Source organism: Coniophora puteana (assembly GCF_000271625.1).
Source record: "Coniophora puteana RWD-64-598 SS2 unplaced genomic scaffold CONPUscaffold_14, whole genome shotgun sequence".
Taxonomy (NCBI): Eukaryota; Fungi; Basidiomycota; class Agaricomycetes; order Boletales; family Coniophoraceae; genus Coniophora; species Coniophora puteana.
Genome location: NW_006913066.1, coordinates 1115319 through 1129246, shown reverse-complemented (window position 1 = coordinate 1129246; position 13928 = coordinate 1115319). Strand labels below are relative to the sequence as shown.

The following is a 13928-nucleotide window of genomic DNA, read 5'->3' as shown; positions in this document are numbered from 1 at the left end:
CGGCAAGCTCCTTGTCATTCCGAAGACGATCTCTCCCCCAAGTACATATGTCTATTCGTTATCTACCTATCTAACCCTACAATGTATAGATGGGAGTTCACTCGCGCCTCGATCAATGACCCAACAAACGTGCCATACACGGAGGCACGCTTCAACAAGGCTTGGAAGTCGGTGAGGGAGAGCGCTGTAGAGTTAAATGTGAGTCTGTCTGCCGTATATCTACGCTGAAACTAACACCTTTAATGCAGAAATGACAGGATACTTCCGATGAAGAGAGAACGACACCTCTTGCTTGATACAACCGCGCACGTACCTTATGCGTTCATCGAGCTTGGGTTGTATACTAATGATTATGCTTGCTTACAGGTCACTCGCGCATGCTGTCAGTCCGATATTCGCTAGAACGCCGACACTAGCTCTCCCGCTTGCTACGCCGACATTCGCTTCTTTTCGCTGTTTTTACCGATTCACTGCTTTCATTGCCATCATTTGCTATTCTTTGCACGCTTGCCTTATTCTTTGCGCAAACGCCCGCCGTTTTTATTGATTTCGGGTCGCTTTTAAAACATTCTATGTCATTTTAAAGAACCTGTACTGTCCCTACCGAGAAATCAAATGGTCGATGACCGTTTTTTGCCAGTCTTTAAAGTCTTTTGAGGAATTGTTTAAAACACCTATTGGGGCACAAGCTCAAGTCGTTTTAATGAATAGTACGTGTTTTAAAGAATCCGAAGAGCGTTTAAAGATTAATAATCACTTTTATTCAAAACCTCAAAGAATAATCCAATATGGACTTTTCACTGGGGATTGGCCATTAACCCGCCATTAACCCGCCATTGACTGGCAAATGACTGGCAAATGATTGGCCATTGATTGGCCATTGACCGGCATATGATTAGTCATTGCCGGGTCATTGTCTGGTTTCTGACCATCATGGGCCAGACTTTGATTGTTGCCATCCAAATGCGGAGTTTATCCGCATAGGTGTGTAACCCGTGGACAGCCACAGGACAAAAAAGCGGTTTCTGTAAACATAATTGTGCTATTATACTCGGCTGTCGAGTAAACTTTCAGTGGGATGATTTATAATGCCCATTTAAAACATTTTGCGTGCAAGCACTTCATGATTTATTCACCCACCCATGCATCTCTCGCCTCACCCGTACAATTCTCGGCTCACTCATGCATCTATCAGCTTGTCCGTACAGCTCCCAGATCACCCGTACATCTCTCCATTCACCCGTACACACCAAGTTACCCAAACCTCAAGACCTTAATATATTTTATTTAATTGAATTTATATTTCCTATGTGCTTCAGAACATCCGTGGACTGCTAAATTTTGTACATGTACTGCCCGGACTGAACACACTTACCCAACATATATACCTGACCCCGGCCACTCACCCTATACTTGCTACAATCAGATTACTACAGATCATTGAGGAAGATGAGGCACTGAAGCCGAAGCGCAAGACGCAGCAGCAAGGTGTGAGAAAAAAGTGCGAAAGAGGCAACAGCTCGGAATAGCCGAGACGCGGCGGAATCAGCCAATCAGATGTTCGTTTTGTCTCGTCCCCAGCCAATCACATATCAGCTTTGTCTCGTGGGGAAAACACCAAGCTCTAATTCAATGTAGAATTTATGTTAACTCCATTTTATTTAAAATAAACAGATGAGCAATGATATGGCTGACAGCCGTGAGAAACTACAATTGAAGATAACTGTCAAAACTGCGTGTCCCACCTTTAGCATAACCTGTCAAATGTTATTTAAAATACAATGTGTATCCACACCCGGATAAATCCCGGCAAGTTATGATAAAGTTATTTTAACTAACCGGGCCAGTTATTTAAAGTAAATGGGCACAAGTTATGGTGAAATTTTTGCAGTGTTCCCAGATCGGGCCGACCTCCGGAATTAGCCCCTGTCTGGCGCGCTATCGTTTGTCGCGTCTGTGATGCACAACCCCTGCAGGCGTGGCAGGTGGTACACTCCCAACGAAGCAAGCCGCGACTAACATGAAGCGTATTATTATATAATATTCCAACATGCAATACGATGTATGGCTAAAACGATCTCAGATGTGGGGAATAAGCTCTGCCCAAGCAACTGTTTGGTACGCACTGGGAGGAAGACCACGCAATGTGGTAAGCATGATAACTACTATCAGAACTCGACTCACTACATACGAAAAAGCAAGCATAGTAAATATCGGCGGAAAGTAGCGTGATATGGATGAGTTGAAACGGCCGAGAGACGATCGAACAGCCGCCATCATAGACATGTACAAGGGAACGGACACGAGAACGATTGCACTGGTGCGCCATGCAATTTGCTCGAAAACAGACGGGAATTTGAAGTTCCACGCAGTGAGATGGATAATACCGAAAGCGAAGGTGACACATAAACCGATCACGAAAAGCTTGTTAGATGGGGTTTCCAGGCCTTCCAACCCACGTAAGTTGAGGAAATCAATATCATCTCCGCCGAACGTCTCCACTCGATACGCGCTGTTCCCCTTTGAGCCTTGAATCCTTCTGACAGCATAACGCACAGGTGCCATTGTGAGCTCCTGATCGTCTGCTTGATTCGATCTAAGCGTCGACCATTCAGTATGCATGGTCCAGTCAAGAAAATCGGAGGATACGCACTTATCGGTGTGAAGATTTTTGGGAAGTGGCACAGGTCCCTTCCAGTCAACCCGACGAGGATGTTGAACATTTAGCGGTTTTTCCCACCAAAAAACGTACGTGACAAAACAAAGGACAGAAAAGGCCACTGTGCCGATCTCAAGTGGCGTCACAGCGATACCGCCCAAATGCCGTGCAACCAGCTGTATGACAAACCAAGCGACCTGAACGATAACCAATCCCTTCGAAATAAAGTCGCCTTTGCTACAGTCATCGACTTCTATTATCGTGAGCTTGATTGGATCAATGTGGCCATCCTTGAGACATTGCAATAAATTTCGTGGTGTGATTGTTGAGTATGGCCTGCCATTGTGATAGATCATGAAACCGCCCATATATGCATAGAAGCTGTGCGCGTCTGTCCAAGATTCATCTATTACGAGGAAATATTGTCAGAATAAACCGCGAATGCACCTGGAGCCACACCTTCTTCAGTAATGAAAAACCATGATGCTATCCATGTCATCTTCTGATCTACCCACGGCTCTTCAGTCGGACCAATTCAAAGCAACTTGAAAGGCAGAAGTTGTCCTACCTGTGTAGGCGGCTATTTTGATATTGTTATCGGTTTCTTGACTGCTCAAAGAGGCGTTGTCTGTAAATTCCGAAAACCGTGAGGAGATGCTATGTTCGCTACCAGTATTGTTTGCTGTCTCAGTCTGAACTTGGTCTAAGTGAAGCATGAGCGTTAAACATAGCTGAGATGCTCGCCGAAGGAATCCTACCTTCAAGCTGAAATTGACGTTTCTCGTCTGAAAGCCATTGGTTCATCTCCTTGGTAAAGTAACGTGCGCTGATCCATTGACGTGCAGCCCAGACGACGATGAGCTCAGGGGTACCTATACCACACATGATAGTCCAGACAGTTCTGAAAATGAGTCGCAGTCGTCTGTCATAAGGGCTTGGGACGTTGTGATGTACAGCAGTGTAGACGCAGGCGAAGACTGTGAGCAAGCACGTAGAAACGATTGTCCAGAGAGAGCGGCAAGTAATATGGCACGACGGAATATAAGTTACAATGGCTTGCATTGTGGAATTTGGCAGAAGGGGGTTGTCGAGCACCATGGTGTGGATGATGGGAGTGAATTTTTTAATCTACGTAGCATGGGCTGGCCCGTATTTAAGAAAACGGTTCACACATATTCCAAATTGCCATTTGTCCACCCTAGAGCTCTTATGTGTACCATCATATATGCACGGAAGAGGGTGAGAATATCATGCGTTATTCGCTCGATCCTTTCACGTTCATCAAGCAATTGACGAGAACTGTGTATAAAAATCAGATATAGCATTGTACGTTGTATTACAAGGTTACATGTTAAATTAATTGCTTCGCACGCTTGAATTGACGGGAAAGACGTTCAAATGAGGCTTCCTCTTTTGAATATGCGTTTATACCTACCAAGAAACCTCGGCTTTCTAAGTCATCTTCACAGACAACAAAGAGATGCACACTTCTAAGAACAGAACATGAGCCCTTCTACTCATCATACCCGACAAACCTACTGAGCGCTGAGAATTAACATGGAGCCGATCAAAGCTGCCACATGTTATTGGCATGACACGTTCCAAGCACACGAGAAAATGAATGTGAACGTTTGTTCCGCAACATTCATTGCCACTGGCCAATGTGAATCTGGTAATATAATCTACTACTACGTCGGAGTCTCCATCATAGCTACTGAGCAACTAAACACGTGGATTTAGCTATGATTCACGTCTAAACCTCTTCGTCAAATTACTCAATCAAGAGCCAATTGTCACACAAGTCGCAGTGCTAGTGCCAATACCCCCGGATAACACGCACCCTCCAGCCTATATTTACGGTTTATAAGTAGCCATGAGGCATATAGCACGACTACAAGACAAAATTTCCCACATACCGCACAGCTTCCTGTCGTTTTCGGAGGACCGGTGACCGCACTGCCTGAAGCAGCAACACAACCTCCGGGCGCATGGTGATACATTGGTACAGGGTATAGAAATGCTTTCAAGTGAGCTGGCGCTCTAGATTGCCATCGCGACAACACGTTTGATTTGTCGCCTTCGGGCCCATTTGCTGCAGACATTCGCTGCATGGCGTTTTCCTTGCGAGTTTTGCGCGAGAGCAAACTTGGACCTTTGCGATGCAGAAGAAACACGCCACTGTGTTCACTCGGGTGTGTTGCCGCGACAGCGAGAGGTGTGTCCAGGGGTGATATTACGCTCGCATCAAAGGAAGACTTGCGGTGCACCAGTCGTCGGAGTTTCTTTCCTACAGTGTCTCCTGGGAGGTCCGGGAGGGGACAACCGCAGACCATATATGGAACATGGTATTTGTTCTGCCACGCTATGCAGGTGCTATCCAAGGAGTCGGCAAGCAGACCTTCTTCGACTTTGTCGTCACTACACGCATGACTGAGACACATTGAAGGGATAGGTGAACGGATTCTCACTGGTCTACATAGCGCTTGATATAGTTGAGGCAATCATTTTGATAGGAGTTGGCCATGAGCTGATGTGTGTGCCATACAAGGTCAATATCAAGTGTCGGGACAATGAAATGTTTAGGAGATTCCGCAAGAACGGCTAAAAAGCTGCCTTTGGCGGTCAGCCGATGTTCATGGGTTTGAAGTGGGAATAGACGCACGCGTGGTACCTCGCAATACAGTGTTGCAGAACTATGTCCTCATCCGGCGAGTCAAAATATCCGGGTTTCGTCCAGTTGAGATCGTGCATCTTGTGTATGAAGAGTCCTTGTCGTAATACCGCGCTTACAAGATCGAGCGAGAACATGCGATCGTCCATGTATGAACTGGTTATCCTGATTCGTCTTGCAAATTTCGTAAATCATGGATGAGCGGATAGTACTGCTCATATTACGTAGCGAAATTGACATACACCTCATCTAAGACGCGATTATAGGCCATAGATTCGCACATCTTCTTCCAAGAATATTCGACGTTCGAAAGTATCGCTCGGCAGCGATTGTTGGTGCTTCCCTCTTTCGAGGATAAATCCTGGGAAATAACTCCCCAGACGGGACCGAGTATGCGAATGCGGTCTCTGATTCGCTGCGCACGTTCCTCGTTGAGGATTGATGTTGGTGTCATAACAGTCGTCCTACCAATAATAAGCATGATCAGATGGAGGCTTGACGAAGACTACTGAAACGTGTCGAGGGCTGGAGAGGACTCGCGCGAAATACTTGTCCGGGGACTGGGAGTGGAGAACATTCTTTACGAACTTCAGGATCCCGAGGGAGTCCTTCGTAATCTCAAACTCGCAGCTACATTTGTGGAGAAATCGACTCTGAGCATAGCCTGTTCCTTGTTCTGTCATAAATGCTTGTTTATGTTATCAACTCGCCATGGGTACTACAAGTGAGCGAAGTAAGACTCACGAGCTGTGATGGGGGAAAAGCAGCGTGGACATTGAACAAGTTTGTGTGTCAAGTTCGTGATTGCATCGGCTGGAAAGTATGAAGTAGACGTTCTCTGAACCCACTGTGTAACTCGTTTTGCGTGCGGATTCTCGGTGATCAGTAATTCAGGGGTGACCTACGATTAAAACGTATTGAACGGGTCAGCGCTGCCCATAGTGATCACCGTAGCGGTGTAATGTTAACTTCGTACGAGGAAGTATCCCATATCTTTGGTGTATTTCTGGAGACGGCGGAGCTGACTCACACGCGTAGTGTCCTCAGCATACTTACTAGAGTATCATTTTTCACTGGCAGAGCATAGTAAATTTCACCAGAACTCACTTTGGGTTTAGCAAGTATGTGTGCCAGACCATGACGACATCAATCGGGGGAAGGTTGTCTAGCACGTCGTCGTTATCCTCAAGTGATAGGCACCAACGCTCAAACCTTCGCCAGCAAAAGGGAATTAGTTCGGGGTGGGATATACTCAGGCCTGATCTACACGCACCGCTCAACTGCCAAGTTAACAAACCAACCCCACCATGCATCGGGCCTCATCTCCAGCACCAAGCCCGGAATATTTACGACAGACCCTTCTTCGATGGACGCACGGAGCGCATTGAATGCCCTCAGAAGTGATAGATGTCCTTTGAGATGCTCCTGGCGTACGAGGGGACTGGGAGTTTTCCCATTTATAGCGGGCAGTACGAAGTCAATTGTCGAGACAAGATCGCTTGCCGTATCGTTGAATGGATGGCCAAGCTGTAAGTGTACACCCTCGCTGGTGTACGACCAAAGTTCTGAAGTCCTGGATGCCTGACGAACTGTTTCAGAGGGGCCGCTCAGTGCGTGATCATGTACATGCTCGTATGTGGGCTCGGTTATGGATTGATTTCCGCATATTGAATCGTAGCTCGGCGGAGGGGAGTAGGAAGGGGTCGGTATTGAAGCCATTGTATGGGCAATATCTCGTTAGCATGGTCTATGTATGAGGTAAGGGTTATTCAGGTATAGTCGCATTCCCATGATACAGGTGATGGTGGCACCATGGCGGTGCAGAAGAGTCGTGCAGGCCAAGACAATTTTCGCGGGAGTTGAAGTGGTTTTGCGGACTTGGCCGAGGTGCCAAGGTTCCTGTGGCGTCACCTAGATCCTGAGATAGTGGGTGAGTATGCTGTTTTAGGATGACTTGGTAAGTTGGTGGCAGATGCATTCAATAGTCAGCGCTCAGCGCTCAGCATCGAAGTAGAGCGGCACTACATTGCTTTTGCTTTTTGATGAAACACCTAAGAAACACCAACCTCGAACGGACCAGTTAATGAGTTAGAGAATATTAAATGATGATGCTACACGGCGACAATGTTTGACGACGGGATCATATACAGGGATAGGATGATAGCGAAAGAAACCTATACTAGAGCTCGAGTGTTTATGGGTGCTCGTATCGAGGGTATCGATGAGCAGAACTTTGTTCAGCATGTACCTCCGCCTCCACCACCCCCACAACCACCCCCGCCTCCTCCGCCTCCGCCTCCACCACCGCAGCCACCCCCTCCTCCACCGGCGCCCCCACCACCGCACGCTGCTCCGCCCCCACCACCGCCCCCACCGCACGCTGACCCACCACCACCACCTCCACCTATAGTTCCTCCACCGCACGCTGCAGCACCGCCTCCGCATGAGGGACCAGTCATGCATGCCCCAACGCCAGCTGCACACGTAGAAGCGCATCCACCGGCCTATGAACCGAAATTGAGTAAGTTTCATCCTTTCAGGCAAACCAGGAAATGCATACCGCACAGCTGCCTGATGATGTCGTCGGGCCCGTCACAACACCTCCTGCGCCAGCTACACACCCACCCGGCATCCAATAATACATAGGAACCGGGTATAGGAACGCTTGCGAATGCGTTGGTGCCCTCGCCCGCCTCTGAGCCCACGGTTCAAGGTGACTGTCACCGCCGTTGCCATGAGCCGCCTTGCGCATACGGCGGGCGAACTTCTCCTCGCGGTGTTTCCGACCCGTCATACTCGTGCTCTTGCGATGCAGCGGGAATACAGCGTTGTGCTCGCTCGGGTGCGTAGCTGCAAGCGCTATGGGTGTGTCGGTCGGTACTAGCGCCTCCGCTTCCAGGGGCGCGTGTCGGTGCACGAGGCGCTTGAGCTTCTGTCCGAGGGTGTCACCGGGGAGAGGGCAACCACAGTACATGTACGGTACTTGGTATTTGTCCCGCCACACGCGGCAGGTGACGTCGAATGAGTTCGCAAGGCGATTCTCTTCGACCTTATCATCGCTGTAGCAACTGGTAAGACTAAGTAGAAGAGGATAAAGGTAGGACATTACTGGTCGACATATCGTTTGATATATTTGATGCAGTCCTTTTGGTATGCTTTTGCCATGAGTTGGTGCGTGTGCCACGCGAGGTCGATATCAAGGGTGGGTACGAAGAACGACGCCGGTGATTCAGCCATAAGTCCCAAGAACCTGTATCGCATATTCAGACAGAACCACTGGGCGAGGGAAAGTTAAGCATACGCGTGATAGCGGGCAATACAGTGTTCCAACACCAGCTGGTCCTCCTGAGCATCGAAAAATCCCGGTTTGGTCCACTGGAGATCGTGCATCTTCTCTATGAACGAACCCTGGCGCAGCACCGCACCAACGAGATCAAGCGAAAAGACACGATCGTCTGTATAAGCGCTAAATATCCGCGTTCGCCTATTATAGTTATGAGTACGTCACAAGGTAGCGTATTAGCGACGAAAAACAAACGCACACTCGAGGCATAACCTGTGGATTCATAGCGGTGTAAAACTTCTTGACCGAGTAGTCGACATTCAAGAGTAATTGTCGGGTATAGTTGTCGGTATCATGTCCATCAAACCGTGGTACCAGGGAGAATGCTTGTTGCACCGGTATTGTAGCAAGAATACGGTCCTTGATACGCGTTGCAAACCTCTCATCCATCATGGTCGTTGGGGTCATGACGGTTCTCCTGGTGAAACAACATAGTAAGCAAAATGTTCTACAGATTTCTCAGTGAGACAAGTTACGCGAGATACTTGTCTGGAGCCCCAGATTCGACAATGTTCCTCACGAATTTGGTGAGGCCGAGCGACTCCTTGGTAATCACGAAGTCACAGGCACAATCGTGACTAAACTTGCTTTGTGCATAACCTGTCCCTAGCGACGAGACAAACGCTGTAGAAGTTAAGATTAATCTCTTGGGCAGAGTTTAGCACAGTAAGATACCTACGGGCGGCGACGTGAGTGAAGCACATTGGACATTGAATATACTTATGAGTCAGTTTGTCGACCGCGTCTGCCGGTGCATATGCGGTGTACGTCCGCTGCACCCATGATTGGACACGTTCTGGAGTTGGGTTCTCAGTAGTTAGAAGATCGGGAAGAGCCTATCGTTGCGTATATGTTAGGGTTCTCAGATAATGTAGTATTTTTGGATAGCGTACCAGGAACATCTTCATGTCCTCGGTGTACTTGGTTAGGCGTCCGAGTTGACGAACGCGCGTGGTATCCTCGGCATACTTGCTACGGTAGCATCAGTACAAATGCCAGAGAAGAGTCTAAATTGGGGCGTACTTGGGGTTAAGCAAGTACGAGTGCCAAACCATCACTACGTCAAGCGGGGGAAGATGATCCAGCACGACGTCATCCTCTTCTAGCGTCAAACACCAGCGTTCGAACCTTGACGCAGTATGCGGAATCAGCCTCATAACAACGTTAAAGAGAACCATGTCGTTCGCACCGTTCAACTGCTAAGTTTACAAACCATCCCCACCGCCCCGCCGGATCCATTCTCTGCACGAAAGTTGGTATTCTCTCGTCAGCGCCCTGCTCCACTGCAACGCGGAGCGCGTGAAACGCGTGGAGAAGGGCAAGATGCCCCTGTAGCTGTGCGGAATTCACGAAGGCCTTGACCGACCGTTGGCCCATGGTGTATTTCTTGGGTGAGGTGTAGACCGGTAACTGCGCATCACCGTCTGGGGCACCACCGTTCATCGTCCCTGCCGAATGTTCCTGGAGGCCATTCGAGTCGAGGTTGGGTTCAAGATGCAGCCCGTCGTTGGCTTCCGTCCATATCTCGTGGCCGACTGCCTCAGCTTCTTCGTCGGCGTGCAAAGGTCGTAGACCGGGGCGAGAGGTGGAGGGATCTGGGGACATGTTCTTGTATGGTGGTCGGCGTGAAGGAGCGGTAATCGCGCTCCCGTTGGCACTACCGCAGTTGTTAAATAGACGGTGACTTGGGATCAGCTGGACGGCAATCAGAAAAGTCCCGCACACCGCCGCTATCCAGTGGCTATGCTGACGACTACCCCACAACGCCTACAGCAAAGTCGAGGAACGTGCTCCACTAGCACTTTCTCGCTGCCTCGAACGGCAGTTCTGATGTCGACCTTGCTGTAGATCAACTTGCTATCAGCACTGCCTCTTGATGGATACGGTGGGGTACAGGTTGATTCAGCGATGTTTCCTATTCTATCAGAAGAGATTTGAGCTAATCACAGGATGAAGGGCAAGATGACACGAACGCTACATCTCCTCATACTCATAAAAGCCTGGATGAGTTGCAAAGTGCGTTAATGGTGCAATGAACCCGCGGCTCGGAAGCGATTGGGGAGCGAAGGCCCCCTCGTGCCTAATTTGGTTTGTACATATTTGCAGCTGACCAGTTATGGAATAAGGCCCCTATGATGGTATTATAGTGAGAGTGAGACTTAGTTCGGAGATTTGTGCGATGTTTGTTTGAAAGGAGCGTGGTTGCTTGAAGTCTGCTGACATTTGTCGTAGTACTCACGGTGAAACACCACTTATCTCATGAGAAGCTTTAAAGCACGCTGTTGAGAGCGTCATGAGGAAATCGTTGCCCCACATCGTCGATCATCATCCAGGTGTTGTCTACTCTGTAGCCAATGCCCAAAGCAGTGACTAGATACGGCCATTTTAAAATGAATAGAGTAGCGCGCTACTTTTGCTGATCTACGCCACTGCTAAGTTCACCGAGGATATGGTTGGACTCGGAGGACATGACATAGCGCATTTCTGCCTGGACAGTGGGCTGGTCAACTCATACGACAGCTCTCCTATTGGTATTGTAGAATATACAAGCGACATATTTTAGTGTTTTGGCTAGAACTTCGACTCAAGATATGTTCCCAAAAACACCGTGAATAGGCAAATGCAAGGCAAATGAGCAATGCACTAGCCAAAATAGCATTCCCTTTGAGTCTCCCGAATATAAGCTGGTTCGAAGATGTGACGGTAAACAGGACACATTAATGAAGCTATACACTGTCAAGGAAATGCACTCATCCGAGAAGTTCGTGAATGGGCTAAGTCGGAGTCTCGCATTCTTCATACGTAGAGGAAGGATGCGCTCATCTAAGACGCACGTTCGCCAACGGCGTGCGGGGCCCAGAGGTTTTCCTGAGACATGTTGGCAAGCGCGCCGTAGTCGCCCTGCTGTGGTTTCATAAGTGATCGGAAGGGAGAAACACGGCAAACCGTGCATGACTTCATCGCCACGGACCGAGATGCCATGGTTTGTTGATGTTTGGTCTTATTGAATCCCAAAGATAACGCCAAACATTCGTTCCGCTGCTAACCTCATGTTGGCACTATGATAATCAAGTGAGTTGTTCACTTTGTTCACGAATGTTTACTTACATGTGGTGACAACAGATCACTGGAGCATATAGGTGTCGCGATGGACTTCCTCAGGGCTCCCTAAAATGTATGGCATGCCGAAGCCCTGCCGGCCAGTGCATTTCGTGTCGTGTGACGGGCGTGTACTGCTCACACGAGCAGAAACGCTGTTAAGCGCGATTCAGGATTCTTAGACCCTTAACCATCAAGAGGTGGCTCTAAATCCACGAGCTACTACCTGGCGGCCTGTTCATGAAGTCCAGTCACTGCCATATCCTTCAAGCGACGTTCGAGCCCCCCGCTTAGCCCAGAGAGCCCGTTTTCCCATTCGTCTCCTCTTCGAACGTTTGCTCGTCAGTGGTGCCGTAGTACGCCCGTAACCTTTCAGACCCTGTCCTCATGGAACGAATTCCGTCAAAGTGACGTACACGATAACTGCGGTGCCGTGTCTCGTTTCGCTTAAAAGCCTTCGCTGAGGTGTTTTCTACGAAAGTTAAGGTCCTAAACTCCTATCCGATATGAGCTCTCTCGCCAGCTTCTCCAGACTCCTGTCGACCTTGTTTTCCTCCAGTAGCCAACCCGCGTCACTAGTACCTGAGCCGGACTCGGGGAAACTGTCTGCCTGGGAAGGGGACAAGTCTCGTGCGTCCGACTCACGCGGGCGGGATGAAGATGCTGCACCCCTCGTCCATGACGATAGGAGCGCAGCTGATATGCCTACTGCGCCGAGTGCCACTTCGCCGATTCTAGATTTAGCTCAGCCCAGCTCCGCACCAACGACGCCCCCTCGGCCATCCATCGTCAAGTTCGCCAGCCTTCGCGGCCTCAGGGGCCTCTCGCACCGTACTCGGATACTCCATCTTCCACACTCTCGCCGCCGGTCTTCCGACTCATCTGATGACGGTAGCTCTAGCGATGACAAAGAGGCGGGCTCAGGTAGTCCCCCGGTGGACATACCCACTATTATCATCACAGAAGCGCCAACGAGTGACTCCGAAAAAGAAGACAAGGAGAAGTCGCATGTAGCTACTGCAGAACACGCGTCCCTGAGGCGCAGCTCAGTCATCTTTAACCCTTCCTCGGAGCCGGCTGGCGATGCCTCGAGGTTGAGCGTCCGCACTGCTCGAGCGAGTACTCGAGCGAGCACGCGGACAAGCGTGCGCAGTGGACGAACGAGACGCACCAGGCGCTCAATCGCTACGTCGGTGGGTTTAATATCCTATATCCATTCAACAAGTACTGATAGCCAACGTTTAGAGACGTGCAGCGTATTCTAACAGACTTCAAACCTCAGACGCGGTCATCCCTCGCTCTCTCACGGGTCCAGAGGATGATACCTCTTCCTCATCGTCGTCATCGTCGTCCTCTGTCGCATCCCTCTCATTAACATCCCGTCCGCGTCTCCTTCAGCGCCTCTTTCATCGCACCTCACAGCCAGGCTCTACGTCACTCGAACACACGCGCTTCACTCCTTCTCAACTCACCGCACTCTCGCGTGAGCGATCAAACCGAGTAAGTACAAGGCCCTTATCACTCACAAGCTTCGTCACCTCTGACGCATAGCTCCTCTTCATTACAGCGATTCGGCGCCCGCCTCATGCACCATGACCACCACTACCCACACCGAGGCGCTTACGCAGACAGCGACAGCGACGAAGACGTCAACGGCTTCCTTTCCGAGAGCTCCCTCTTCTCCTTCTCCAACGCCGACACGCGGACGCTCTCGCGCGACTCGCTGAGCGAGTACGAGCACGGCATCCTGAACACGCTGTGCTTCTGCCTGTGCTGGTCGCCCAGGCCGCGGGCTTACGAGTATGACGCCTGACTCGCCAGCACGCTGTCGGCGAAAAACGTGGTCGAGAAGCCCTTCGGGCGCCGCCTTTTAGCGACCGGGAGTCCGGCTGGCCTTCCCGAAGATGACGCAGACCACCTAGACAGTTCTATGCGAGTTATGCAGACTCTTCTCTACGCCTTATGCTCCACATATGTGACTCCCTTACCTCGTATGCCCCCGTAGTTGTTCCGCACACGTTCGGTCATTTCGTAAAAGACCGTTAATAATATATTGGCTTTTGACGATGTCGATCTTTTGCCTCACTGAAAGAGCATGGATTTGACGTTAATCAGACGGGAATAACACAACTGCATCCACGCGTACGGGATATGGA

The 13928-nt window shown here is 49.7% G+C and overlaps 5 protein-coding genes across 5 annotated transcripts; 1 reads left to right on the top strand and 4 right to left on the bottom strand.

Moving 5' to 3' along the window:
* Window positions 1–2715: 2715 nt before the first annotated feature.
* CONPUDRAFT_64010 (uncharacterized protein) lies at window positions 2716–3721 on the bottom strand (the record flags this gene model as incomplete). Its single annotated transcript, XM_007775116.1, has 2 exons — window positions 2716–3065; window positions 3436–3721. Coding segments are annotated over 2 exons (636 nt in total), but the record flags the coding sequence as incomplete, so codon positions are not given.
* A 1247-nt stretch (window positions 3722–4968) lies between these two features.
* CONPUDRAFT_15794 (uncharacterized protein) lies at window positions 4969–5255 on the bottom strand (the record flags this gene model as incomplete). The annotated part of the gene is made up of 2 exons (XM_007775098.1): window positions 4969–5077; window positions 5128–5255. Coding segments are annotated over 2 exons (237 nt in total), but the record flags the coding sequence as incomplete, so codon positions are not given.
* Window positions 5256–6433: 1178 nt separating this feature from the next.
* Window positions 6434–7049, bottom strand: CONPUDRAFT_64644 (uncharacterized protein; the record flags this gene model as incomplete). Its single annotated transcript, XM_007775158.1, has 2 exons — window positions 6434–6542; window positions 6604–7049. The coding sequence occupies 2 exons, from the start codon at window positions 7047–7049 to the stop codon at window positions 6434–6436; spliced, it is 555 nt and encodes a 184-aa protein (XP_007773348.1).
* Window positions 7050–7407: 358 nt separating this feature from the next.
* On the bottom strand, window positions 7408–10696 carry CONPUDRAFT_168994 (uncharacterized protein). Its single transcript, XM_007775486.1, has 11 exons — window positions 10647–10696; window positions 9863–10593; window positions 9697–9801; window positions 9567–9645; window positions 9353–9509; window positions 9150–9297; window positions 8873–9091; window positions 8632–8814; window positions 8440–8580; window positions 7891–8389; window positions 7408–7834 (listed from the first exon to the last, which is right to left on the bottom strand). The coding sequence occupies exons 2-11, from the start codon at window positions 10276–10278 to the stop codon at window positions 7568–7570; spliced, it is 2214 nt and encodes a 737-aa protein (XP_007773676.1). The 5' UTR covers window positions 10279–10593; window positions 10647–10696; the 3' UTR covers window positions 7408–7567.
* Window positions 10697–12278: 1582 nt separating this feature from the next.
* CONPUDRAFT_76797 (uncharacterized protein) lies at window positions 12279–13585 on the top strand (the record flags this gene model as incomplete). Its single annotated transcript, XM_007775485.1, has 3 exons — window positions 12279–12965; window positions 13195–13272; window positions 13340–13585. 3 exons carry the CDS (start codon window positions 12279–12281, stop codon window positions 13583–13585), a joined length of 1011 nt encoding a protein of 336 aa, XP_007773675.1.
* Window positions 13586–13928: the final 343 nt, after the last annotated feature.